This window comes from Macaca fascicularis, chromosome 2, assembly GCF_037993035.2.
Source record: "Macaca fascicularis isolate 582-1 chromosome 2, T2T-MFA8v1.1".
Lineage (NCBI taxonomy): Eukaryota > Metazoa > Chordata > Mammalia > Primates > Cercopithecidae > Macaca > Macaca fascicularis.
The window spans coordinates 159,520,887-159,548,750 of NC_088376.1; the positions used below are offsets into that span (position 1 = coordinate 159,520,887).

The 27,864-nt window shown below is 48.8% G+C and overlaps 1 protein-coding gene and 1 long non-coding RNA gene across 11 annotated transcripts in view; one reads left to right on the forward strand and one right to left on the reverse strand.

Annotated features, from left to right (window-relative positions):
- The window catches only part of MYLK (myosin light chain kinase), a 274,054-nt gene that overhangs the window by 158,999 nt on the left and 87,191 nt on the right, over nucleotides 1-27,864 (forward strand). For all 7 annotated transcript variants that reach the window (XM_015446344.3, XM_074033282.1, XM_065539127.1 and 4 more), the window contains 6 exons: nucleotides 2,894-3,028; nucleotides 6,585-6,737; nucleotides 19,353-19,490; nucleotides 20,342-20,539; nucleotides 21,235-21,484; nucleotides 27,636-27,707. In XM_015446344.3, coding sequence (XP_015301830.2) covers nucleotides 2,894-3,028; nucleotides 6,585-6,737; nucleotides 19,353-19,490; nucleotides 20,342-20,539; nucleotides 21,235-21,484; nucleotides 27,636-27,707 — 946 coding nt within the window. The remainder of the gene's footprint in view (nucleotides 1-2,893; nucleotides 3,029-6,584; nucleotides 6,738-19,352; nucleotides 19,491-20,341; nucleotides 20,540-21,234; nucleotides 21,485-27,635; nucleotides 27,708-27,864) is intronic.
- Nucleotides 13,778-27,835, reverse strand: LOC135969401 (uncharacterized). Of its 4 annotated transcripts, none has more exons than XR_012431632.1 (3): nucleotides 27,368-27,835; nucleotides 25,148-25,288; nucleotides 13,778-16,865 (listed from the first exon to the last, which is right to left on the reverse strand). It is a non-coding gene; the product is annotated as an uncharacterized lncRNA (long non-coding RNA). The 4 variants fall into 4 exon arrangements; XR_012431631.1 differs by having other exon boundaries at nucleotides 25,148-25,291; XR_010584644.2 differs by lacking the exon at nucleotides 13,778-16,865 and adding an exon at nucleotides 24,212-24,872 and having other exon boundaries at nucleotides 25,148-25,291.

The following is a 27,864-nucleotide window of genomic DNA, read 5'->3' on the forward strand; positions in this document are numbered from 1 at the left end:
TCCTTTTAAGTTTTTTGATCAGACTCTTGTTAGCCCCAAATGATATTGCTGTCTCAAGTAGCTGTAATATTAAACAATTGTTACTGATTGTTTTTAACAAACACCCTGGAGATGGGGCCATCCACACAGAGTAAACTCTGAGTCAGGTTAAATAAAGACAACCCTGAAAATGGAGCTATTGAAGGAGCTACCAGACAGGGCAAATAGTGACCATTTTCTTAGGGATGGGGTTTTTCAGGAGCTCTGAACCCATCCTACCTCTTGCTAAGTGGCTGATTTTCACAAGTACCATAGGTACTGTTGGTTTTCAGAGTTACCCCAGAGCTGGGGCAAGGGGGACAAGAGTGAGAAAGCACATAGCTTGCTGTTCTTACCAAGATTCAGCTGTGTGTTTTGTTTTTGTTGTTGTTGTTTGTTTTTTGGGGGGTGGAGGGGCAGGGTACTGTTGTTTGGGTTTTTTTGTTGTTGTTTATTGTTTTTACTTTTTAGAGACAGAGTCTTGCTCTGTCACCCAGACTGGAGTGCAGTGGCGTGATCACAGCTTGCTACAGCCTCAAACTCTTGGACTCAAGCAATCCTCCTGCCTCAACCTACTAAGTGAGACTACAGGCACATGCCATCATGCCTGGCTAATATTTTAATTTTATTTTTTTGGTAGAGACAAGAGTCTTGCTGTTTCCCAGGCTGTTTTCAAACTTGGGGCTCGAGCAATCCTTCTGCTTTGGCCTCCCAAAGTGCTGATATGAAAGACGTGAGCCACCACACCTGGATGTTTGTTTTTAATGAATGCTCTCAGAATGTTGCAAGCCTGTGGTTAATTTCTGGCATTCTGAAACCATTGCTTTTGACTCTTTTTGCCAGTATTGTTGTTGCTTTTATGGAGGAGTAGATCTTCAGAGGTCTTTACTCTGCCATTCTACATCGTATCTTCTTGATGAAGACACTCGCTTTTCTAAAACTTCTCCGGTTCCTCAACATCCTAGTTAATTCTTGGCAGATGAGTTCACCATGAAGCAGGTCATCTGATGGGTGTTCTTTTAGCTACAGACTTCTCTCTTTCTGTTTTCCTACACTGCAGAATACCTGTCTGTTTCCCTTCCCAAGACTTCTCTTTCTATCCTTTCCCATCTTCACAAGGATCTGATCTAACAATGATTTACTCCTCCACCACTTCTTCAGTCTTTCCCCTTCCCTTGTTGAGAGACCTATTTTTCCCCCTACAAGCATGCTCTAGTTGTCCCTATGCTGAAAAAGAAAAGAAAATCTTCCTTCCACTTGAGAGCCTCTCAAGCTCCTACTCTATCCCTACTCTCTCTTTCATCCCTAGACTATGTTTGCTGCAAGTGGAGTCTCTATGTGCAGCTTTTACTTGATAGTAAAAGCTAACACTCACTGAGGATGTGCTATGCTAGGTTTTGTGCTAAATGCTGTACCTGAATTGTTTCACTTAGTTATCCCAACAATCTTATAAGAAAATCATACCCATTTTCTAGATGAGAATACTGATCTTTAGTAAGGTTAAATGACTTGTCCAAGTTCACAGGCCTTGTAAAAGAGAATATATTTCTAACCCAAATTGACCTTGCATGAAAGCCTATATACTTTTTGATAACTCCCAAAGGCATTTCTCTAATGAGGGAGTTCAACACTGGCCAAGGGAAAGGGAGGAGAGGGTGCCTCCCCACCTCCTCCGGGTGGTCTGTCTGACCCTTCCTCAGTGCCAGGCCTGTCCAGGTACACCATCACTCTGTCTTGCCACTGCCCTCCCATCGCCTACCCTCCCCTAGGATCTGGAGGAGAAAGTGCAACTGTACAGTCAGAGCTGGCTGTAAAACCTGGCTTCAGCATCGAGTTCAACTATGGGAAATTAGTAACTTCATCTGTAAAATGAACTCAAGAGAACAACCTAATGGCATTGTCACAATCACATCTTGAAAAGTACCTGGCACCTAGTAGGCCCTCAAATTTTATTAGTTTTCTTGCCCATAAACCCCTGCAGTATAATATGGCATTTCCTCTCATCTCTGTATTGAATAGGCTGTCTTGAAAAGCACCATTGATATATCTTCTAAGCACCAAATCCAGTTCCACCTTTTCTCAGCTATCAGCCACCTTGACACACATACAGCATGTTCTGGTTGTCATAGAAGAGATTATTCCTATTGCTCTTAATTAAGGTCCCCAAACTAGAAAATGTCCCCTAAGTCACTGATGTAGAAGGCTTTTGGAAAGTTCAGCTCAGCAGTTCTCAACCAGAATGTGCATTCAAACTACACACAGGCACCATTAGTGCATATCCCCAGGTCCCTGGCAGCTCTGAGCCCTGACCTAGACTGGGGCTCAGACTGTGCTTAGAAAACTGGAGCACGTGTGAGTCCTTTGATTCAGTTCTGGAATTGGAAAAAAATCGTAATAATTTAAAATGGAAATGGCCTCACCTGTAGGCCTGTGGCTTATACAAGTAAAAAGATATTCACAAGATTGTGTAATCACTGATGGGACATATTAAAGAAGATAAGAGACACTAGAAAGTAGAGTAGGACCGACAAGGCAGAAGGAGCTCTCCGGAGGCTCGAGGGTAGCAAAAGCCAAGGCCAAACAGGAGGCACCTGGATCACAGAGGAGAGAAGGCTCCAGGTTCCAAGCACCCCAGGGCTAGGGTGTTTTGTGACTATGAAAAAGCCCCTGCTGGTGACTCTGCTTCAGGCTCCAGGTCCCTACACCACTGGCGCTGCCTGTTTCCTAAGCGTGAAGAGAGATAAGGCAAAGGCAGGCTGCCAAGGGTCCCCAGGTGTCCAGGACAGTGAGGCGTGCCTGGGAGGCTGGGGTGACTGCAGGCATCACCAGAGCGGGCAAGCTGTGATCTGAGCTGACCTGTCCTTTTCCCTCACAGGGCTTGCTGTGATGGAGGTGGCCCCCTCCTTCTCCAGTGTCCTGAAGGACTGCACTGTCATTGAGGGCCAGGATTTTGTGCTGCAGTGCTCCGTACGGGGGACTCCAGTGCCCCAGATCACTTGGCTGCTGAATGGTGAGTGCCCCCTGCTCCAGCTCTCTGCTCCCATCCCCTGGGCCCTTTGGCCGTGCCTGAATTCTCACTTCTCCCTCTGAGCCATTTATGCCTTGGACATCCCGGTGCTATGAGAAGGAAGCACAGGGCACAGAGAGAGCATGGGCACTGGGATCCTGGTCCCGACTGACTGAGGAAGTTACTACTCCTGTCTGAGCCTTGAGTTCTCCATCTGCATGGTGGGAATCATGTAGTCGTGAAATTAAGTTGGATCATTTCTATAAAGTGGATAATGAGATGCCTGACACATAGGGGCACAAGCAGTTGGATTTCTTTTCATATGGCCAAACTCATAATGGGCCCTCAATTAATGTTTCTTGAGTCAATAAATGAACAAATAAATTAATAAACTAATGAACCACTCTCGAAGTCGCTTGAGGGATCTCACCTTTTATTTAGTGGCAGGTGGTTCTGGCCTCACAGACCAGTTATTCTTTTAAAGTGATAGTCCTATAGAGACTCGCCAACTCTTTTTTTGTGAAGTAAGGTCCTTTAAAAAATCATTTGCTGTATATTATCACCCTTTTCTTTTTAAAGGACCATTTAATTTCAACAGTGTAAGAGAACTCTGACTTAAAAAGACTGAGAACAGTCCATTAAATTGATGAGATGGATCCCCCGGGAGGGTGAAAAAGGCCCTGCTGAGAGTCAGGAGACACAGGCACCGTTCACTGCTGAGTGGTCTAAGTGACCTTGGACACCTCACCCCTCAGGGTACCAGCTTCTTTATCTATCAGAAGACAGGTTGGAACAGAAGGTTTGGGATCTCAGCTCACTCTCACATCTAATAGAATAGGCTCCTTAAGAGAGCAGTGGGCCAGGTGCGGTGGCTCACGCCTGTAATCCCAGCACTTTGGGAGGCTGAGGTGGGTGGATCACCTGAGGTCAGGAGTTCAAGACCAGCCTGGCCAACATGATGAAACCCCATCTCTACTAAAAATACAAAACTTAGCCAGACATGGTGCCAGGTGCCTGTAATCCCAGCTACTCCGGAGGCTGAGGCAGGTGAATCGCTTGAACGCAGGAGCCAGAGGTTGCAGTGAGCCAAGATTATGCCATTGTATTCCAGCCTGGGTGACAAGAGCAAAATTCCATCTCAAATAAATAAATAAGAAAGAGAGAGAGCGAACAGTGGCCCCCAGCACTTATGCACCAAATAGTCCCCAGTTGTGTCTGTGTCATTGATGTATTGCCTGCGAACCTTCCTTGTTGGTGTAGTTCACTCAGGCTTTGCTAGATGCTGTCTTTAGTGAGTGAGAGGAAGTGCCATCTAGTCTTCCTACTTGTAGTCTTCTTGGGTAGGTAAGTGAGAACTGAGGTCTGCCTTCCCTCCCAGCCCTCCGCAAAGGACAGAAGTCCTGTTGGATCAAGGAGGCAGCCTCCTTGTGGCTGGAATGCAATATGGGCATTAAGGACTAGTAACAGAGTCTAATATCAACAAACATTTTCTATAAAGGGCCAGGTAGTAGCTATTTTCAGCTTTTCAGGCCATACAGCAGCCTCTTTAACAACTCTCAACTCTGCTGTTGTGGTATAAAAGCAGCCACAGGAGGCTGGGCGCAGTGGCTCACTCCTGTAATCCCAGCACTCTGGTAGACTGAGGCAGGTGGATTGCCTGAGCTCAGGAGTTTAAGACCAGCCTGGCCAAGATAGCGAAACTGTCTCTACAAAAAAAAAAAAAAATGCAAAACTTAGCCAGGGTTAGCAAAACTTAGCCGCTGCACTCCAGCCTGGGTAATAAGAGTGAGACCCTATCTCAAAAAATAAAAGAATAGACATTACGTAAGCCATAGACAGTATGTGAAAGAATGAATGTGGCTATGTTGCAGTAAAACTTTATGGATACTGAAATGTGAATTTCACATAATTTTTACATGTCATGAAATATATTCCCTTTATTTTTTTTGGCCATTTAAAATATGTAAAAACTATTCTTAGCTTGCAGGCGCTACAAAAACAAGCTGCAGTTCGGATTCAGCCCAGGAACCATAGCTTGCTGTCTCCTAGTTTACATCACTCAAGACTGTGTTCTCCGCGACTCTTAGCGTTTCCACACCCGTTCCACTAGAGGGCGATCATGCTCAAGTTGGGTTTCCTTGGCTGCTCTGGTTTAACCCAGCCTGCGAGCTGGGAGAGCCTCATGTGTCCCAATTCTGATGTGCCCTGAGCCAATAGCTCCTTTCTGGGGCCTCCACCCCATCCTATATTTGTGGGGCCACAGTGAGTTACATTCCAGTTAAAGGAGAGCTCTCAAAAGGCTTGTCAGCACGTGTTGGGACAGCAGAGACATATTGGCGGCAGTCAGAGAATGCACTTGTATTGTCAAGGAAGAGAGGTTTGGAGGGTACCATTGTGACAAAAAATAAAAACAAAGAGCAGTGCTCACTTCTCTCAGTGGCAGGATCCAGGGCTCTGCTTCCCAGCCCTCAGCCTCACTTTTATGAAATGCAGGAGTTTGAGAGAAATCTTTCCCTCTGGTCCTATGGTGTGCTAGCCGATCTCTGCCAAACTGTCATGGAGACACGAAGTGTTGCTATGTGCAGAAGAAAACACTGCATTGCAGGGAGACAACTTCTTTGTGTCCTTTCTCCCTCCCCCACTGGCCGCCCCCGATTTTATGAAGTGCAAACCAGGACCCTGGGGCCTGGCAAGGGAAGAAACTGACAGTTGCTTCCTATATGGCAGCTGGACACATTCCTGCTCGGAGGCCAGACTCTTCAGTAATGAGATTTTTTTTTTCCTGGAAATGAAAAGTCACATCCCAGAATGATAAACTCCCAGGAACATAGAGCATTAAGGAAACCACTGAAGCTCATTGCATGCACTCCTATCTCCATGCAGGACTTTATGTGACCTGGAACATGTCACATGGAAGGGACTCTGGAAAAAAGGAGCTGAGTCATTTTTAGTTCCCTATATTTACCTTTTCTGTGAACCCTAAAATACACCTAATTGCATAGAATAAATGCACCTAACTGCAGCATTGGGATGCAGAATTGCTTTTTGATAAATATCTATAGTGGAAAATGGAATCCTTATTTCTGGAGACATCCAGAGCTGGGCACCCCATGTTCAGCCCGGGAAAGCTCTGTTTTGCCTGAGGCTGGACTATGGGCCAGATGACCCTGTAAGATTCTCTCCAGGCTCAGAATTCTGTGAAGTTGAGGATGTGGATTTGGAGACTGTTTAACACAGAATGCCCAAAACTGTGTCCTTTCCCCCTCTACATTCTTAATTCTTCGGGATTCTCCCTTCCCAGCCCCTCCAGGCCCCGTCTTCCTCCTCCACCACACAATTACTCCCTTTCCTTCATCTCCTTAGCCCCTGGCTCTTTCTCCAGCCCATAAGCCTCTGTCCTGCTGGCTGGAGATGTGCGTGGTACATTATTAGCCCTCAATGGATCTGAGCAAGCATGACAAGCCTCAGCATCATGACAGCAGCAGCCCTGATGAGGACGGGGCTCCCGTCCCTACTGCCAGTGCTGCCTGGCCTGAACCTTCCTGTGCTTCCTCCACAGGACAGCCCATCCAGTACGCCCACTCCACCTGCGAGGCTGGCGTGGCTGAGCTCCACATCCAGGATGCCCTGCCAGAGGACCATGGCACCTACACCTGCCTGGCTGAGAATGCCTTGGGGCAGGTGTCCTGCAGCGCCCGGGTCACCGTCCATGGTAGGAGCCTCCGGGCACTCGGGTAGAAGCAGCTTTCCTGCAGACATTTCTGCTTTGGAGGAAGGGCACATTTGTAGAAAATGGTATCATGAGCCAAAATCTAGGGAGCAGAGGTGCACATGGCACTTCTTTACACCATTACCAGCGGCAGCTGCCATAACAGAGGAGTGGCTGCTGCAGCCTCTTAGGGGCAGAGGAGAGGTTCCTTAAAAAGTGCTGCACCTGAAGGTAGGAAAGGAGGGAGATGACCTCCAGGAGTTCACAGTGACAAGGGTCTGCCATCAGAGGTGGGCTTTTCCTCACCCCCTCACTCCACTGGGGCCACGGAAAGATATGGGGGAAAGAGATGAGGAGTCCCTTAGCTCCAGAAGCTCCAGGTCTGGTCAGAAGAAAACCTCACACACTACAGAAAGACTTGGGAGAGCACTCACATATTCCCCGAGCAGACAGTGGCCTCACCAGTGACTCCTTGCATGCTGGGGGACCCTGGGTCACAGTGTGCATATTGAGACTTCCAGAGGGCCACAGGTTGTCCCCTTTCTGTCCCCCTTCTACTCACGGGCCCAGGCTTGTTTTTACACATCAGCAGCCTGGTCTCCAGTAATCTGATTATCATGGTCATCCATTCATCAGCCAAGCACTTAGTCCCCAGGAACTGCAGGGAGCCACAGACTCAAGACAGATCTGTCTGGGCTGTGGTATCAGCAGGCCTGGTGACAGTTCCCACAGAAGTGCTTCTTGGGTCCAGGGCTTTCAGGTAAGCCTGATCCCACCCTCACCCTGAGCCTATGCCCCCCGCTTCTGTGCATGACTGGGTCCTCTGGTGCTAGCACTGGGTGCAGCGTGACTGGCCTCCCAGCAGACAAGCAGGAGGATACATCTCTCCCTTCCCCAGGGCTCAGGCCTGTCGGGAGCATCTCCATATTGTATGAGTAGCCACTGTCTGGGAGGCTGGCTGCAGGAGGAAGTTTCGCAGAAAAGGGAAGAGGAAGAAACATTTGTGGCTTACCGTGTTAAATACTTTCACCTCACCTCTATTCTCTCCCTGAGACCTCAGTAGCCTAGGGGACAAGGATGCTGTCCTGATTTCAGACAGAAGGCTCTGGATGTCTCAGGAAGTTAATGTAACTTGCCTAAGCGCATCACACTAGTTTGCAAAACTGGCCCCTGGAGCCAACAGCCTGTGACTTTCAAGTCTGTGCTCATTCCTATGCCCTGACCTTTTTCAGAGGGCACATCCCCTGGCCCAAAGGGGAAGACTGGCCACTGTGGACTGGGCAATGTCAGTCCCTTAGGGACGAAGGAACTGGCACTGGTGCAGAATGTGGCGGACGCTGGCTCCATGAAGCTCCCTGCCGGGAGTGAGCACGCTCCCTGGGTGCTCTGACTGAAGAGGTGCCTCCGCATGGAGTTGTTACTGGGAAACTGGTCCACCCCTTCCTTCCAGGAAACCCACCACACTGGGCTCAGAGCCCAGCTCTGGCCTCTGGAAATGTGCCAGCCAGATTCTGGTTTACACACTTACCCATTTATCCTCATAGGTGTAACTTCATGACTCATTGGGAGCCAGGTGGGGAGCTCAGGAAATTGTGATAATGAGACTTCAGAGGAAACCTGAAGTGCTGAGAGCCTTGTCTCTGAGGGCCAGGGAGCAGGACTCACCTTCCATGTAGGGGCTCTTCTTGGAGGCCAGCGTGGCCCAACCCCAGAGTCTAGTAAGGAGCAGCAAGAGTCAGAATGCTGCACGTAGGGCCGCGTGGCTTAGCCCTCTGTTTTCCGAGACTCTCCCTCCACAGCCGCAGCCAAGGACTAATCCAGTGTCTGTCCTGGCTTGCCTGTGTTTAGATTGGATTAGAGAGACCCAGCTGAGCTAAGAGTAGCCCGGAGGTGGGAGTCCCAGGCGAAGGATCAAGAACTCTTTAGGGCCTTCCTCCGGACTCCCGGGCCTGTGGGGGCTGGGGCCTGAAGGATCACCACCCATCAAAAAAAAAAGAAAAGAAAAAAAGGCACAGAGAGGTCTCAGGCAAAAACTCTGCCAAGGAAGTTTGGATTTGCTCTGAGAAGAGGCCTGCATGACAGAACTCCCTCCCAGCGTGGGGGATGTACTGGACTGTAAAGACCAGACAGGCTCAGATACCATAAATGGTGAACAAGGCTGAGGACGCAGCCGCACACTCAGGCCCGGCAGCGTTTGGGCTCTCTCGGCACAGGATTGGAGCAGGGTGAGCCTGGCACAACGACACTCCTGGCGCGGTGCCCTGAGACACTCAGGAGGCTCAGGGCTGCTCCCTGCACTGTCCTCCACTGTGGAGTTTTTCTGACTTGATTGGCAGCCCTGTTGGCTCCGGGTCCTGAACAGCATGGGCTGGGGGAGACGATCGCAGTGGAGGTGCTTCTTCCCTACTGCACTGACCGCTGCTCCACCTCTCCCTTAGCTGCCCAGGTCCAGCCCTCTCTTGCCCTTAGTGTGGCACCGGGCCATGTGGGGGAGCATGGATGTGGAGCCAGCAGCCTGGGTATGAATCCTGCTCTGCCACTTACTAGCCCTGCACCCTGGCGTTAGTTAGCATACCCGACCTCACCTTCCTCTTGTGTGAAATGGAGATGCTGACAGTCGCAGTACTGTGAGGATTAAGTGAATGAATGTGCAGAGTATCCCCAGAGCATAGGATAGCACATACCCTCCATAGGTATGTGCTGTGATTATGATTGTCCAGCAGAGCCCACCTTTAAACAAGATACAGTCCTTACAAATGCCAAGACTGAGGAGGGCTTTTCCCAGAGGATCCACTTTGCCACAGTATTGTTTGTTTGTTTGGCCAGGGAAAGACCATCAGAGAATCAGAGGAGGGAGGTGTCCAGCCAGACACAAGCCATAGACACACGTGCCTGCTTCCAAGGGCTCTGGCCACAAGGTGGTGCCATGCAGCAACGCATGTCCCTCCCGTTGTCTTCTCTTGGGGGTGATTGAGGGGCAGCTCTGCTGGAAGCAAGCTTATTCTGAGAGCTCAGCAGATACTGTGCCAAAGGCTGGATGCAGGGGCTCTTTCTCACCTCTCGCCTTTTCCCGAGATTTTGGAATCATCAAGATTGCTGGTGCAGCCTTCAGACACGATTTCTGCAGCCAGCCCTTCATGCTTTCTCTGCCTCCCCTCGTCAGTGACTCTCTTTTCCAAATCCCACAAACTCCCACAAATGTCACTTTCTCTGGGAAGCCTACCCTAATCACCCCAGAATGCGGTCCCTGAACACCGCGTGCTTCTAGTATTACATTTACTTATCAACAAGTCTTTACTGCGTGCCTGTGTTGATCTGGGATTGTTCTGGGGACACTGCAGTAGACAGGACAGCTGAGGGCCCTGCCTGCAGGGTGCTTACATTCTGTTGGGGATGCGGGCAGCAATCAGCACCTGGCCTCATTTTAAATGCTGGCACCTGCTGTTAACATGAGCAGGTCACAAAGGAATAATTATCAAGAGAAAAAGCCAGTGAGCAGGGTGTGTGAATCAAGGGGGTGAGAGGGTGCATCTTTAGTGTTATGAGGAAGGAAGCCTCAGAGGCGTCCATGGCCTGGGGAAAGAGAGCTCCAGGCGGGCAGTACAGCAAGTGCAAGGCCCTAAGTTGGGAGCAGGATTGGCCCGTTTCAGAGCAGCAAGACGGCAGCCTCTGGCTGCAGTGAAGTAGATGGGGAAGTGTGATAGAAAGTGAGTTCAGAAAGGCGGGGGCACACCGTGCAGGGCCTCTGGAGGTGAGGAGAAAGCATATTACTCCGTGAAAATTCACTTTCATTTTACTCTACTTGCTTGTTTAATTATTTTCCTCTCCAGACTGTAAGCTCCCTGCAGGGAGGGACCACGTCACACGGTGTGTAGAGCCAGGCCTGCCATGGGAGCAGGCATTCCCAAGATGGACGAGAGCACAGAGGTTGCTGAACCTCCCCTGCAGTGCAGGGAGTCATTCCCTAGAATTCCTCGCTTTTCTGGGGGCTCAGTGCCCATTAGGGTGTGCAGGAAATCTGCAAATTACCTTTAAGAGTCCCTCAACAAACTGGGTGCAGTGGCTCACGCCTGTAATCCCAGCACTTTGGGAGGCCAAGGCAGGTGGATCACTTGAGCTGAGGAGTTCGAGACCACTTTAGGCAACATGGTGACACACCGTCTCCACAAAAAAATACAAAAATTAGCCGGGCGTGGTGGCTCACGCCTCTGGTCCCAGCTACTCAGAAGGCTGAGGCAGGAGGATTGCTTGAGCCTGCGAGGTGGAGGCTGATCACACCACTGGACTTCAGCCTGGATGACAGAGCAAGACCCTGTCTCAAAAAAAAAGGGTCCCTCAACAAATATTCCTTCTTTCCCCAACACAGGCTAGGGAAAAAAATTCCCCGATGATTAACCAAGCAATGAACGTCCTTCCTCCTGACCCAGCATGAGTCTAAAAGATGATTCATTCAAATCCCTGCAGAGCCCAGGAAGATCTGAAATACAGTATAGATTTCACAGTATTTGGACTGAGTCATTGCTGGGGGCTTCCTTGGGCTAGAATATTTAAAATGTTTTTCCCCCTGGAGTATCTCTGTCAAGGCTAAAATTCTTAAGTGTCTAGATTTACTAATAGCCTGCTAGTTGTACCCATTGTGACATAGTGTCTCAGCCTAATGGTTTGTTTATTTAACTGAAGGCCTGGTGGGCCTGTTAAAGGCATCTAAGGACATAAAATGTGGGTAAGTTAAAAAGATAAAAAGATGATCTCTAGAATAGATAATAAAATATAACAAACATATTTATTAGAGTATTTGTTTTGATGCAGAGCTTTTAATGAAGACAACAGGCACCAGTGAAGTCAGCATTTGCTTGGCAATAAGTAGAGGCACAATTTGTTTTCAGATTAATACCAGGCAGTCTGCGGGGCAGCCTGGAGCCACCTCCTTTGTCTTCCCCGGTTATGCACAGGTACTTTGGACACTACACAATCTGTCCAGTTGACATAAGGTATGGACCCTGACCTCCTTAAGCTTAAAAACACTGACAACTTCTTTTTTTTTTTTTTTTTGAGATGGAGTCTCACTCTGTTGCCCAGGCTAGAGTGCAGTGGCGAGATCTTGGCTCACTGCAAACTCTGCCTCCCGGGTTCACACCATTCTCCTGCCTCAGCCTCCCGAGTATCTGGAACTACAGGTGCCCACCACCACGCCCGGCTAGTTTTTTGTATTTTTAGTAGAGATGGAGTTTCACCATGTTAGCCAGGATGGTCTCGATCTCCTGACCTCGTGATCCACCCGCCTCGGCCTCCCTAAGTGCTGGGATTACAGGCGTGAGCCACTGCACCCAACTGACAACTTCTTAAATACTTATATTGGCTACAGAGAAATATATTGAAGTAGAATAAATATGAGTTTTAACTTGCCTTTTTTATATATATTAAGAAGCTTAGTTTATTCAAAACATATGTCCAAAAGCTTTTAACTCTACAAAGGCAAGCAATTAATTACATGTTAAAATTTATAACCAATATTTTCATTTTGTGTAGATTGACTACAGAAATAGGTTTGTGTGCCACGTGGGTTCTTCGTGTTGCAGAAAGACTTCTGAGCATATACGTGTATGTTTGTGCCCATACCATAGAACTTGAGCCTCATTTTACCAATAGGGCCCTTATAGAGCTTTATAACTCTCCACCTCCACAGCCCACAGTCAGTCATAATTACATCGAGTCCCAGATCAACAATGCTACGCAGAATCACAGCATTGAGCTCCTAGTGGCAAAATGCGACCCATGTGATGACAGTGGAACTGAAAGTGTGGTTTCCAGGCCCGCACTGGGAGGGAACAGTGGGTGGTTTGGAGGCCATACCTTTATGTTTAGAGTGTGATTATAACTTCTAAGACAGTGAAAAGGCTGTGGTTGCAGTGATCCTTGCTTCCCAGCTAGCAACCCTATCATTGCTGGTCAGAGATCTTTTTTGGGATATTATACGTCATGGTTCCTTTCATTCTTTTCCTCGCACACTTCTCTTCCCATTTGCTTCTTAAGTTCTGGGAGGAAGGGAGGCCAAAAGAGAACAAGGCTATGGGAGGAAAAATCCTTTTTATGCCACCAAGTAGCCATTTTGCTGACTTCAAGAAGGTTCTGTGTGGTTAGGAGACAGCTTTTTGTTTAAGGGGAATTCAGATGCCCCGGGGATTTACAGCTTGCACAAACCCCCTGGAAATGGGAAGGGGCTGCGTGGCATGTCAGCAGGGAGAATGTAACTCCTCTGATGAATCCTCCAGAGTTGACAATCCTGGAATTTGGGGAAAGGAGGAGGCTGGTGGTGATCCCTGGACCATGCTAGATTTTGAACTCCAAATACAGGAAGGTGGGGGAACTATGCCTCCACGGTGCCCCCCCAATTGGTGATCTATTGAATTTCCATAGTATAACGGGGTTTGGAGTAAATCAGAATTGCTGTTGGAATGGTACTTTGCATTGTAATAACTAAGGAATATAGCTCATGTTCACAGCCTGAGGAAAATATTTGGTAGATCCAAGATTAAGGCAAATGTGCATTGAATGCAAATTTGGATCCAGGAGCATGGGGCTTCAGAAAGTAGCACGTTGACCAGCAAATGTTGGCAGGTAGAAAAAAACACTTATAAGGAGAAATTCAGAATTCAGTTGTTTTTCCTGCTAAAACCATAGAAAGAAAAGGAAGGGCCATGGAGGGAAGACAGGAGAATTACTGTAGTGCGGAAGGAGATGCCAGATCGTGACCAGCCCCCAGGACAAAGGCAGCAGTGGGTTCCTAGTGTCAGGTCCCAGAGGAGCTAAAGGCCTCGCTCCTGGTGCTGGGTTTGAAGAACAGGCTTTATTGGTTATTTTATAAGAAGAATTAGTGCAAGAGATAATAAACTGCTCCTGTTTTGTGGGTGTCTAACTCTTCCTCTAAATAAGAGCTTTCCAAAACGCCATGTTGGGTATCAATTTATATTAGCATTTTTAAAGTAAAACCACTATCAATTTGTTTTTAAGAAGGAATTGTTTCGATAGGAAAAGTCTAATTGGCTAGAAAAGCTGGCTTGTTTTATTTAATTCTCATAACAACTCCACTTGACACGTCCAAATTCACTTCACAGATGAAGAAAGTGATGCTCAGGAGGTGATGGCAGCTGCCGGCAGTAGCCCAGCCCATCAGGGGCAGCACCAGGTCCCCACCCGCTTCGGCCCATGTGCTTTCTGCTTGGCTGCTCTGGGATCCTGATAGGTCATTTGTTTGATGCTTTTGCTTCACCAGAGCAATCGTTTCATGTTTAGTTTCATGACTAGGAACTGTCTTCAAAAACTTCCAATGAGTCAAAAACAGCCAAAATGGCAAGGGTGGAAAACTCCATGGGTCTATAGAATCATGAAGTGGGCAGTGCGTATATCTGTCTCTGTCTCTCATTCTCTCCCCCTTCCTTTGCTTCCCTTTCTCCCCGCTCTCTTCCTCACGGTCCCTCTTTTTCTTTTTCTGCTCTCTCACTGTTCTTCCCTTTCTCCCATTCTTGCTCTTTCTTAAGTCCTATTAACAGCTTTGGCTACATGGCATCATTTTTACTTGTCAGCAATCTGCTTTGGCTTATTCTTAGTCATTGTGCTTGTGTTTCCCGTTGGAGGACGGCCCAATCAATCTTTTTCCATTCTGTCAAAATGGGACAGTAGCAGTTTAATGACTGAGTCCGTGAGTGAATTGGCTAATACCAAGTAACAGAGCAACAGATAAATGCACTTTAGGTCCTTAATCTTAGGCAAGGAAAGCGAGGAGACTCAGCCATTTCTGCACGCCAGGAAGAAGGCCCTCTCTGGGCTCAGTCTCAGCAGAACAGCAGGAAGCACAGCTGTGGGAAAACCCAGGGTATATTTAGTGTGGCCCCATTTGAGCTGGGCAAGTCTGTCACTGGGTCCCGGCAAAGCATCCCTTGCTATTTGTGTGCCATGGCCAGTGTGTGTCCTCCCAAGACGAAGAAGGCTCCGGCTCTCTGAGACAACCTTGTCACTGGGGGCCTTTTGCCTCAGACCCTGGTCCTTAAACCAGGATGTTGCTAGAAGGAGGCTGAAGGATAAGCAGAGAGGAGTGACTCCCAGCATAATGGATAGCTCAGGACACGAATGGCAATGATGACAGAAAGCTCCTCGTAGAATTGGGATCTGCCTCTGCTCCCAGGACAGTCAAGGGAAAGCACCCAGACCAGGACCCCGCCAGCAGCATCCCCCTCCTCGGGGGGCATCGCAGCCGCAGGACCTTAGGACAGGCGAGCTTCTTTCTCTGAGTCCCAGCTCCCTCCACTGTAAAACAGACACAATCTGCCCAATACTTCCGAGACGTTGAGGATAACACTGAATGAGCTGTGAGCATCTTTTGGAATCCTGGAGTGCTGGGCTTTATAAGGAATCATCATCACGTGAAAGTTCTGGTTTGAGGGGCGCTTCTCACTGTAGTTCTTATCAGGTTGAATTTCTACAACCGAAGGAGTCAGTTGGGTTGGAAAAGTCAGAAAACATTGATTTTTATACTTCTTGTGTGCCATGTGTTGTTCTAGCTGTTTTACATGTTATTTTTTAATCATCTAAAACCCTGCAATATTACCATGCATTAGACTGATGATGTAGACATCATACTTTTCAGTATTATGTTACCATCAGTTTAGAGGAGAGAACACTGAGGTTTCCTTTGGGAAGCTTGCTTCAGATCACACAGCCAGGGCCATGTGTTGAGAATGCCAGTTTCCATCTGTCCCTTCGTATCTTATCTAAGTCCACATGAGAGTGAGCATAAACTGATAGAGTCTAGAGGCCAGAGATGAGCCAGAATAATTTGTTTGGCTTTGGAATGAATTGAAATACACACACACACACACACACACACACACACACACACACACACACACACGTGTTGCCCTTTTCACCTGGCTTGTCTCTGTTCTGCTTTAGTTTTTCTCAGTTGCCAGGGATCTAGGATATGGGTCAGCTGACAGTGTGTTTGTCCTGGAGCGGTCACCATGGGCACCGTTGGAGGAGACTGTTTCCCTTTGAAGAGATGCCTATGTAACATCCCGGCCTTGTCGTCGGAAGGCCTGGGCATGAGCTCTGGGTCTGCCCACACTGGCCCCATGACGTTAGCCAAGTCACTTCCCCTTAGTTAAGTCTCTCCTGGTCTCTACACCAGTACAGTGGAGTGGCGAGTTGGAATTGGGTCCCACCTTGCTGGTCTCAGAACAGGCTTGTTCTGAACATTCATTCCCAATCATTTCCATCTTCCCTTCATTCTTGCTGTAGGGCTTTAGGGAACAAAACACAGGGCCAGAGGCAATGAGTGACACCAGAACTAAATGTCTGCCGATCAGCCGGTTCCTCCCAAGTTCACTCACTCATCTCCTGGAGGGGGTGCAACGAAAGCTTGTCCTCAATTTACTTTGAGATAGATCCCTTGATATTTTTAAGCAATGCATTTGTATTCCTAACAGCATTTGCCTCAGGTCATATAAAAATGAGTCCACAACCCTTGGGTGAGGCCCAGACTCCATTGGTTCTTTGGCTGCTGATAAACCCATCACGTAATTGAGCCGAGGTGGATAAATGTGAGTCAGTTCTCATGCCAGCCTCATACAAATGTTCTCATTGATAATAATGGTTGTATAAAGTATTTTTACCTATTATCTCTTTAAAACTACCCAAAGTCCTGTGATGATACCATGACTCCCCCTAGAGACCAATGAGGAAGTGGGGCTTCAGACGAGGCAGACTAGCCTGAGGCCGGGATCCCCTCCACAGCTGCTGGTGGAACCAGTGAGCTGCCTGGTGGGAGGCAGCTGCCGGGCCACCCTTTCATGCATACTTCTGAGCTCCCAGGGGAGGGAGGGACAGATAGGCTTTTAGTCCCCAATGGCTGAGACCCACAGGGTGACTTGGCTTTGCCAAACCCCTAGACCAGGAAACAGGGGCTGTGGGAAGAACCCAGAGACGGTGGGGTTGAAGAGGAGACTGCCACAGGCTTGAAGGGGAGTACGCTGGCGTTGGTGAGGTTCCCGTAGCATCTAGGAATTTGAGCCCATCTGCACGAAGCTCTGTAAGGCTGGGGACTCACTGAGATTGCAGAGGCAGGAACAGGGAGTGCTGTGGAAAGACAAAAACATTTTGTCTTTGAGCCTTCTCAGTCTGTGCGAGACAGGAAATTCCTCAACTCTCCCGAGGCAGCCAGCTTTCCTGACTGCTGCAGCCTAGTGAGAGAAACAAGATAGATCTATCCTTTTCCAATCGTGTGTCCCCCGAGCTCACTCCCGGAGCCCCCACCAAGGCCCCTGGCAGCCCTCCGTCAAAGGCTGCGATGCTGAGTCAGGAGCACCGGAGAACAGCAGCAGCCTGAGAGCCCCATCTTCCAAGGGTACCGTCGGGGGGTACCTGCTTTCACACTCAGGCTCCATGCCCTTCAATTGCACCTGCTTTGGGGGAAGTTTTCCTCCAGCCTCTTGGGCCTTCCCAGTCTCTCCCTATCCAGGTTCCCAGAGGCTGGGCTAGGAAAGTTCTACAGTAGGCCTGCTTTCATTTTCAGTGTCACCAGATAAAAATTCAGTGGCAACTTTGGAGGTGAGACCTGCCTAGATACATTACATACCCTGGAAACCTCCCCTGTGACTCTGCTTCTTGAAGAAGGTCTAGTATTTGTGGTCTTGTGTTGATAAGAACCCAAAATGCCAGTGACCCTTTCCCCAGAAACTTAGGGTTTAAGTTAGATATCCTAACCCTCCCCTTCTCAACAGCTGCACCTGCCAAAAACAAAAACAAAAAATGCTAAAATGGCATTGCTGAGATTCAAGCTGCCTGGCTCACAGGACCAAGGGAGAAACCAGAGGCTGGGCAGCCATGGCTTGTCCTGCACCAGGATTGTCCTTTGTGAGAGGTGGACAGCAGGGCCAGCCACTCTGCAGCCCCCTCCCCTTCAGCCTCCTGTGAGGCGGAGATTCTAAGAATGAGGAAAGGCTGTTCACCCACCTCCACAAGAAACTGAATGCGAGTGAGGGGCCAGGCCTCTCACCCTCCTTGACTTGCCAACACACTCCCTCTCTCAAATAAATTGATTTTTTCTCCCAGTTTTTATTGAGGTATTATCGATGTACAATAAACTACATAGACTTAAGGTGTTCAATTTGATAAGTTTTGCCATATGCACACACATGAAACCTTTGCCATGATTTTTTAAAGTGAACTTCTCATTGCCCCCAAATGTTTCCTCATGCCCCTTTATAATCCAACCCCCCGTCCCCTGCCCCACGCCACTCCTGATCTGCTTTCTGTCACTGGACTTTGCATTTTCTAGAATTTTATATAAATGGAGTCATCCAATATGTACTCTCTCTTTGTCTGGCTTCCTTTTTTTTGTTTGTTTGTTTTTGTTTTTGAGACAGAGTCGACTCTGTCTCCCAGGCTGGAGTGCAGTGGTGTGGTCATGACTCACTGCAGCCTCAACCTTCCAGGCTCAAGTGATCTCCCACCTCAGCCCCCCGAGTAGCTGGGACTACAGCTTGGTGTCTTTCATTCAACGTAATTATTGTGTGATTCATCCCTGTTGTGGTACCCTCAGTAGTTCATTCTTTTTTGTTGCTGAGTAATATTCCATTGTGTGTATATATCACAATTTGTTTATTTACTCACCTGTCGATGGACATTTGGGTCATTTCTAGTTTGCAGCTATTTTGAATGAAGCTGCTCTGAACGCTTGTGTACAAGACTTTGTATGGATATGTGCTTGCATTCTCTCGCGGACATACCCAGGAGTGGCATGACTAGATCCTAAGGGAAGTATATGTTTAACTTTTTAAGAAACTGCCAAACTGTTTTCAGGAGGTTCTGTACCACCTGCCACACGTATGAGAGTTGCAAGTTCCTCCACATCCTTGTCAAGGCCAATTCCTGGGATGTGATGTCTTTTTCTTTTTAGCCGTTCTAATGAATGTAGTGTCTTTGGCTTTCATGAGGTGCTTAAAACCTCCTAGGATGGGAATGGAGCACCATATAATTATAGAAAATGATAGAGAAGCTCTTCAGTTCTGTCTTATGAGAGATAGCAAGATGTATTGTTAAATTAAAAAGATGTCAATTATTTTGTATAACGTGCTTTCATTTACTTTTTTAAGAAGAAAATAAATGCCTGTTTGCTTCTATATGTTACACACACAGATCATCTCTGGCAAGATGAACAAGAGACAGAAAACTTGTTGCCTCTGAGGAGAGATGACTTGTGGCCGGAGGATGGGGTGGGAGGGAGACTTTCCATACTCTTTGGTACCTTTGGAATTTTGTACCATGTGAGTGTATCATTTATTTGAAAAAATAAATAAAATGTTTTAAAAACTCACAAACTTATAAAAGCTCATTGTTCATTCTTGGCTATCAGGCAAGAACATCGTCATTGCCAAGCAGAGAAATGGGAGGCATCTCGTTCCTAATGATCTCTAGGAACTCCAAACACTCTTTATCTGTTAGCTGCCAGTTTCTGGTGGGAACCTGAGCATCAACACTGTCGTGTACCAATTGGTCATTCAGTCTGTGTGTGTTGAATGAATGCATGAATGTTCACCCCACGTTCTGTTTTCTACCACACAGAAAAGAAGAGTAGCGGGAAGAGCGAGTACCTTCTGCCTGTGGCCCCCAGCAAGCCCACTGCCCCCATCTTCCTGCAGGGCCTCTCTGATCTCAAAGTCATGGATGGAAGCCAGGTCACTATGACAGTCCAAGTGTCAGGTCTGTCTCTGCAGCTGTCTCTCAGGGATTAACATGAAAATTGGTTGCAATGAGTATTGCTCTCCGAGGACCCGCTCACATCATTGATCCACCAGAAAATCAGATGGGACCATCAAACGATGGACCCAAAGAAATGGAGACTCTTGTGCTCCCTTTTCTGCCTTCTCTGGGTAGGATTTTCTGGATTCATGATTAAATGGTCCAGAGGAAGAGGATGGCCATATAGCTAGAGCAGTAAGAGATTAATTTGAAGACATAGTGTGGCCAGTGTAGCTGGAAGGTAATTTGAAGACTGGTACAAAACCAGATTATGGGCTGGGCATGGTGGCTCACGCCTGTAATCCCAGCACTTTGGGAGGCCGAGGCAGATCATGAGGTCAGTAGGTTGAGACCATCCTGGCTAACACGGTGAAACCCCGTCTCTACTAAAAAATCCAAAAAATTAGCTGGGTGTGGTGGCAGGCACCTGTAGTCCCAGCTACTTGGGAGGCTGAGGCAGGAGAATGGCATGAACCCAGGAGGTGGAGCTTGCAGTGAGCTGAGATTGTGCCACTGCACTCCAGCCTGGGTGACAGAGCGAGACTCCATCTCAAAAAAAAAAAAAAAAAAAAAAATTGTGAGAACTTCCCAAATCTCAGAAGATGTTCTCAGTTGCTCTATTCAAATTTTAAGGTCCTCCTGACAAACCCACGAGGTAGATCCTGTTCGAATTCCTATTTTACTGATGGGGAAGTGGAAGCATAGAGAATTGTTGGAGTGTTTCATCCAACATCACTGTATTAAGTGCAGAGTTGCTGCATGGCCGGGGAGGACCTCCCTGACCAATCCCCCTTCCCCTCCTCCTGGTTCAGGGAATCCACCCCCTGAGGTCATCTGGCTGCACAATGGGAACGAGATCCAAGAGTCAGAGGACTTCCACTTTGAACAGAGAGGCACTCAGCACAGCCTTTGTATCCAGGAAGTGTTCCCGGAGGACACGGGCACATACACCTGCGAGGCCTGGAACAGCGCTGGAGAGGTCCGCACCCAGGCCGTGCTCACGGTACAAGGTGAGGCTGACCCACTCAGAGCGAGTGGGAAGGAGGAGCTGTTGCAGCCTCTCCAGAAGTGATTTGGAGGCAAGGAAACCACATGAGGCTACTTTGTTCCCATTGTGGGCCGTCTGCTCCCTCAGTCCTATCCCAGCCCCGGAGGCCAGCTCCCTGTCCAACATCGCAAGCTCTGACTGAGTGGGGCTGCCCTTCCCAGCTTTCTGAAGTCCCTGCCCTCTCTGAGTTACTGGTGCCAAGGTGCATAGAGTACTAAGAGGGAAATCTGTAATATACTTAACAATTTGGCAGTAATAACTTTTGAGGTGAGTTATGGGCTTAACAGGGTCCTTGCCATTAGACAACAATATTTAAGAGGAGAGACAAGTTAAGCACACATAAAGTGAGTGACAACTCTTAATCACACACATTGGATGCAGATCATTAGCACCTGGCTTGGTGCCCTTGTGCCTTCTGGGCTACCTCCCCTTACTTTGGATATACAGTCATGCTCATATTATCCTCTGAGAATGTATCCGAGATGGATGTGCAACGAGAAGGGTGTGCTGCATTTGTGTGTCCAATCACAGTGATTTTGGACAAGCTGTTACTTGGGTGACATGCTGTCTTCCCACCCTTCACCACCATGGAGAATTGAGTGGACACTGCCTGCTGAGGGGTCTCCCTGTTTAGCTCTGCCCTTTGCCAACTTCCAGAGCCTCACGATGGCACCCAGCCCTGGTTCATCAGTAAGCCTCGCTCGGTGACAGCCTCCCTGGGCCAGAGTGTCCTCATCTCCTGCGCCATAGCTGGTGACCCCTTTCCTACTGTGCACTGGCTCCGAGATGGCAAAGCCCTCTCCAAAGACACTGGCCACTACGAGGTGCTTCAGAATGAGGACGTGTTCACCCTGGTTCTAAAGAAGGTGCAGCCCTGGCATGCCGGCCGGTATGAGATCCTGCTCAAGTGAGTCTGCATGTCCGGCCAGCCTCCCTTAACCCTTCCCTCCAAATTCCTAGCTCCCCTAACCTGGGTCTGGGCAGCCAGAAGAAGCACAAACCAATGTGGGGCTTGGACTTCCAGGTAAAGCAAGTGCAGGCTCGGTGCTGCTCACAAGCTTTTGCTTCTTCCACTTCAGTAGAGCAAGTGTTCATTAGAACCTTCCCTTTTGAGCTCAGTTCCCCAGAATCCTGTCTTGTCACATCCTTGTTCCCCCATTATGTGGCCTATGGTGAGTATGAAGGAAGGAGGAATGGATTAAGTTGGAAAAGCAGGGGGAGAGAGAGAACGCATTTGTTATCTATTGCCGTGTAACAAATTACCCTGAAACTTAGCAGCTTGAGACGTTTATCATCTCCCAGCTGGGAATTTGGAAGCAGCTTGGCTGGATGATTTTGAAGTTTCAGTCAGGATGTCGGCAGGGGCTGCAGTCTCGGAGGCTTGACTGACACTGGAGGACCCGCTTCCAAGGCTCACTCCCATGACTGTGGCAGGAGGCTTAGCTCCTCACTGGCTGCTGGCAGGAGGCCTCAGCTCCTCACTGGCTGTTGGTGGGAGGACTCAGTTCCTTGCCTTGTGGACCTCTCCGTGGGGCTGCTTGAGTGTCTTTACAGAGCTAGTGATCGAAGAGGGAGCCCAGGTCGGAGCTTGCAGTGTCTTTTAAGACCTACCCTTGGAAGCCATACACCATCACTTCCGACTTTGTTAGAAGTGAGTCACTAAGTACAGTCCATACTCAAGGGGAGGTAAATTCAGTTCCACCTCTTGGAGAGAAGAATTTGCAGACATTTTAAAACTGCCACAAGGAGGTTACCTTTCCCCATTACTTTTTTCTCTCCTTTTCAAGGTCTTGCTAGGTTACGTGGGCAGGTCAGCTCCATAAGGCACACTGCTACATGTCCAGGCCTAGAACAGTGGTGAGCCCATAGTCCATGTTGGACTAATGAATAATCTAATGAATAATCATATTCATTAGATGAGTATGATTCAGAAGTGCTCTTTTACCTGGAAAATGCTCTGTCTCTTAAAATCCTATGCCAGCCCTGGATTGAGGGAGACAGAATGCCTTCTGTGGGTCCTGGGGTTCGTGTAAGCATCAAAGAAGAGCATTTGTCTGCACCTAACCTACAAATAGGAGGCCGTACCACATCCTGAGGATGGTTAGACCTGTCCTGGCCCGGGTGCCTGACCACTTTGCAAGGGGCTTTCTCTCCTGTACTTTATCATCTCCCCATACTGAGCCCATCATGTTCACAGCTCTGAGCTACAAATAGGCTCTAGAGCTAAATGCCAAGGCTACTGCAACACCCAATATGTACCCCATCCCCTTAGGTCCTTTATGACCATGTGCTTTATACCTGTATCAGTTATCTTTTGCTGCAAAACAAACCACCCCAATACTTAATAACTATTAAAAATAGCTACTTTTTTAAAAAGCAGTTTTATTATTTCTTAAGAGTCTTTGGATCTCCTATAAAGTTCTGCTGATTTAGGCAAGGCTAATCTCAGCTGAGCTCAATGACATGCCTGTTGCAGTCAGCTGATGGGATGCTTGCAGGCTGCTGGTCACCCTACTGTTATTAGCAGTCCACTCAGAACGCATCAACTGCCTTTGCCTTATGCTTGAACTAGTTATTACCAGGAAGGCCACTCTGCCTCCAAAGTGGGGAGAAGGTACACGCTTACTCCCTAGGTCAGTACAAAGAATGGAAACCGGTGATGTGTAAAAATACCTGCTGATGATCTTGTCTGTATGGAAGGAGAAGCACTTTGAGATAATACTTACGTTACTCAAGCCAGACATCCTAGAGGAGATGAGCTTGTTTTGGGATTTTGATGGAAAAGGAGGGTTGAGTCTTGGCAAATGTGATAAGGCTTAGCTGTTGAGTAGGCCGAGCAAGAAAGGGTGGGGTAGAGGCAGAGCCAAGCAAAGGGCTGTGGGAAGTTTGCCAGGCCAGAGAGGAGGCGTGCACCAGGAGGTCGGCAGGCAGACTGTCTGGGGCCAGCTGGGGACAGTCATAAAATTTAGACTATCCCAGCTGGAAGGGGCCTCAGAAGTTATCTAACCTCATCATCATTTAATAATGGGGGAAACTGAGATCTCAGGGTTATGGATTTGCTCGTGGCCACCCAAAGGCAAGTAACAGAGCCCAAGTTCAAACCCTCATCTTTTGACTGAAATCAGATGCTCTTCCATTCCTTATGGCTCTGCATGGAGAGTTTCTCCCAAGTGCACAGGGAACTGGAAGGACCTGGGAAACCACACGAGAGCCTCCACCTGTGCAGCCTTTGCCTCTTTTTCTTCCCCGAAGTCCAACCTCTTCATTCCTTTCAGAGGCCGCTGCCCTGGCCTTGACTTTGTCCCCACCTAAGAAGAAGCAAGTCCGTGGAGAGTTTCCTAAGCGTACGTGGCAGGCCTGCCAGAGACCTCGCTCCTTCAGCGACTTGGACCCAGGGCAGGGTGCCTTTCGAGGGGAACGATTGGATGGCTGGGAGGAAGCCAGGGGTCTGGTGTGCAGGGGCAGAGGGCTGGGCAGATCCTGCCTGTCCCTGCTAGGTTTGTGAGGCAAGTATGGGTGGGTAGTTTCTGCCTCTCTTCCCTTCCTAGCTCTTGTCTACTGAACCAAAAGGGAAATGACAAAACGTCAGCTCAAAATTCCAGCTGGAATACTTGAAACACTTGATACTTGCCAGGAAATTAGTTTTTTTTTGTTTTTTTGTTTTTTTTCCGAGACGGAGTCTCGCTCTGTCGCCCAGGCTGGAGTGCAGTGGTACAATCTTGACTCATTGCAAGCTCCGCCTCCTGGGTTCACGCCATTCTCCTGCCTCAGCCTCCCGAGTAGCTGGGACTACAGGCGCCGGCCACCACGCCGGCTAATTTTTTGTATTTTTAGTAGAGACAGGGTTTCACCGTGTTAGCCAGGATGGTCTTGATCTCCTGATCTCATGATCCGCCTGCCTCGGCCTCCCAAAGTGCTGCGATTACAGGTGTGAGCCACCGCGCTTGGTCGAAATTAGTTCTTTAAACTGATTTTTCCATATAAAACCCATCCAAGAGGTAGACGATTCAGGGTGGGACAGGATCCAAGGCTTTGTAACCAGAGTGGAACTCTTATTCAGGGCTTCGTTAGCAGAGGCGAAAGGACTCTGTTTGTCTGTGAAAGTTTCAGTATGTAGGATGACAGCCCTGTATGCTCTGTGGCAGCTCCTGGGATGCGGCCTCATCTTCAGCCCCAGCCCTGATTTTGTAACGGGGTGTGTGCAGTTGTCGAAGATGGCCCCAAGACCCTGTTCCAGCAGCTTAGGTGATCTGATGTGTGGGTCCCACGCAGGAGGCCACTATGAACTTTGTAGGCTGCAAATGAACCCACGGTTTGTCTTTAAGGCCCAGCAGAGATTTCAGTGTATGGCTGTAGGAATGGTTACCACCAGATCACCCCACCACCGGATGTTCCCCTTAATGGGTCAGCCTTGGTATCCCAAGTCCTCCACCTTCCTCTGACCCCTTAGCCTGCTGGGTGCCACAGGGCAAGGCCTGGGGCTGGACTGGGCAGGAGCCCTTGAGAGGCTTATCTGAGTCTGTGCTCCCCAGCTTGAGCACAGGTCATGGGAAGTGACAGAAGCCCTTACCTGCTTCCCCCGTGGGGAGAGTCGGCTTCCTCCAGCTTGGGGCACAGGGCTGGCCACTGCCAAAGCCTCAGAGGAGTCCAGCTGGGGTAAAGCAGCCATCTGGGCAGCGTCTGCTCCTGATGTTTACATCTGGGCTGTGTTCTACTGGTGACAGGAGAAACTCTGCTGAGGAGATGCTGAAAGGACTGCCAGGCAGACACAGCCCTCGGACATCTCATCTTCCTGCTCCATGTCAACCCAAGCACCCACAAGGCTGTGCTTAAAAATAGGAAAAGAGTGGCCTGACCCTGGCCAGCAGCCTGGCAGAAGCAGGGTGACTTCACATGGTTATTCTACAAGCTCACCCAAAGCCCATAAGCCTTTTTGAGTGTTGAGAACTCGGGGCACACTGAGAACCTCTTAGTCTTCCCAGGGCCTGGCACCCATGAGGTTTCTAACCACTGTTTGTTGAGCAAAAGAACACCCTGAACTCAAAATTCTCCAGACTTGAGACTCCCTGCCCTTGAGTCTGTGCCCTCTGAGAGCCTGAGTATTGAGGAGGGTGGCTGGGAGGCTATGGGATGCATGGCCAGGGAGGAGAGAAGAGTGAAAGAGCTAAGGCAACCAGGAAGGTACCTGCACCAGCACTGCCTGGGACAGCACGAGGGCACTGGGGAAACGGACAAAGGAGAGGAGCCCAGCAGGCAAGAGGAGGGCTGGAGGATAGCAACGATTGGCTTCTCCTTGTTTCAAATGGGTGCCAGCACCAAACGGTGAGCGGTGCCCCAGAGCCCCTGAGAATCCTGTGCTAGGCCATGGGCTGCCAGTGTCCCTCCACTGGGAGGGAGGACTTGTAGAGTGAGGTGGAGACCCACAAACACCAGCAGAATGCACAAGAATGCATGCTCAGATGCCTGTCTGGGTGGATGTAACTCACATGTGCACATATTCCCAAACATGGACCTCCAGGTGCAGGTGCCCACCAGCTAGACCAGTATATGTGTGCATCATGTGTATGACTGATATCTACATATGCGCATGGACACACACATGTCCCAGACCAGATTTGTACTGATAAGCAGAGTAGGGTGGGGTGCAAACGTCATAGGGTCACAGTTCCTAACCCCTGCCTCCACTAGCAAGCTCTGTGAGTTTAGGCAAATAACTTAACCTTGACCTTTAGTATTATTATTTTTTAATGGAAATGAGGTCTTGCTATGTTGCCGAAGCTGGTGTCAAACTTGCCAGGTCAAGCAATCCTCCCACTTCAGCCTCCCAAAGTGCTGGGATTACAGGCATGAACCAGTGTGCCTGGACTACTTTACCTTTATAAGCCTCATTTTTCTTACCTTATAAAAACAGTGCTGACTCTAATCTCACAGAGCTGTTCTGAGATTAAATGAGATGGCTCATGTAAAGAATCTGTCACAGAGCTTGGCACATCTGCTATTGGGTCTGAGTGCTAGTGAGACGGCCACATCCAGGGGCATGAGTGGGAGCACTGTTGTCAGAGACCCTGAGGGTCCCACCCCAGAGCCCCCTTTCCTTATCTTTAAATTGGGCATGGCAGTACTCTATACCTCTCTGGCATGCTGTGGATATCAAGAAAGAACTGTGTGTGGGTGTCATGAAAGCTAGAGGGTGCTGTATGAAATGCAGTTGTTATAACCATCACTAGTCTTCTCTGGCTCACAGACCTGCCCTCACCACTTCCCCTAGCCTGAGCAGAACCTTCTTGGCCGGTCAAAGCTCAGAAATGCCAGCAGGTGGCAGCCTTATGGGGTTAGAGGGACAATCTGCTGCAAATGCACTGCACTGCAGCCAGGCAGGGTACAGCCCCTCCCCTGAGCAGAGGGCCTGAGCCTCTGTGCACCAGCAGGAGACTGAGTAGGTTTATGGACACGAAAAAACCTGAGCCCTCCCCACCTGAAGGAAGAAGAGAAAGGGTCACTCATGTAGGAAAACACTTGTTGGGTTTTTAACACAAAAAGTTCTGATCTGAGAGCATTATCAATGAGTGGGGGTAGAGGTGCTTCCATTCCTGGGAAGGAGAGGGAAAGGAACTACCTCTGTGTTAAGGGATCATGGAGTCAGAGTCAAGGTCACTGGGCAGGCCCACCACCAGGGCCTATCTGTCTAGACCCAGCTGCTCTATCACAGTCCCCAGCAGGGTTAGCCTTTCTCCTTCCCCTTTTATTGGTTGAGTGACTGATTGATTGAATGATTACATTATATACTTACAGAAAAGTATTCCTACTTCTGGATGCCTGCCTTAGCTGTTGTCCAGAGATTCTGTTTTTCTTCTTCTTTTTAAATAAGAGCTGAGAAAATAAAGGGTGACCACAGAGTGAGAGGGTCCTGCCCTCAATCTAAGGCTGGGGTGAATGTCACAGCCAAGCCGTCGACTTCCATCTTCCCTGGTGGCCAGCAGCCTGTGATCAAGTCCACACTGAACAGGCCCTTTGCCCAGAGGGCCTCTTGATCTTTATTGATCTTTGGAATTCCTCAGGAACCGGGTTGGTGAATGCAGTTGCCAGGTGTCACTGATGCTACAGAACAGCCCTGCCGGAGCCCTTCCACGGTGAGTGCCCCCAACAGCTGCCTCACCAGGCCATGCCCCCATCCCCACCATCCTCCAGGCCCCAGCAGCCCCCGCCCAGCAGCCCTAGATTGTTTGTGTCCTGCAGTTGAGGCTGCCAAAGCCAGAAGGGAGAGCCTGGAAGGCGAATGAGGGAGGG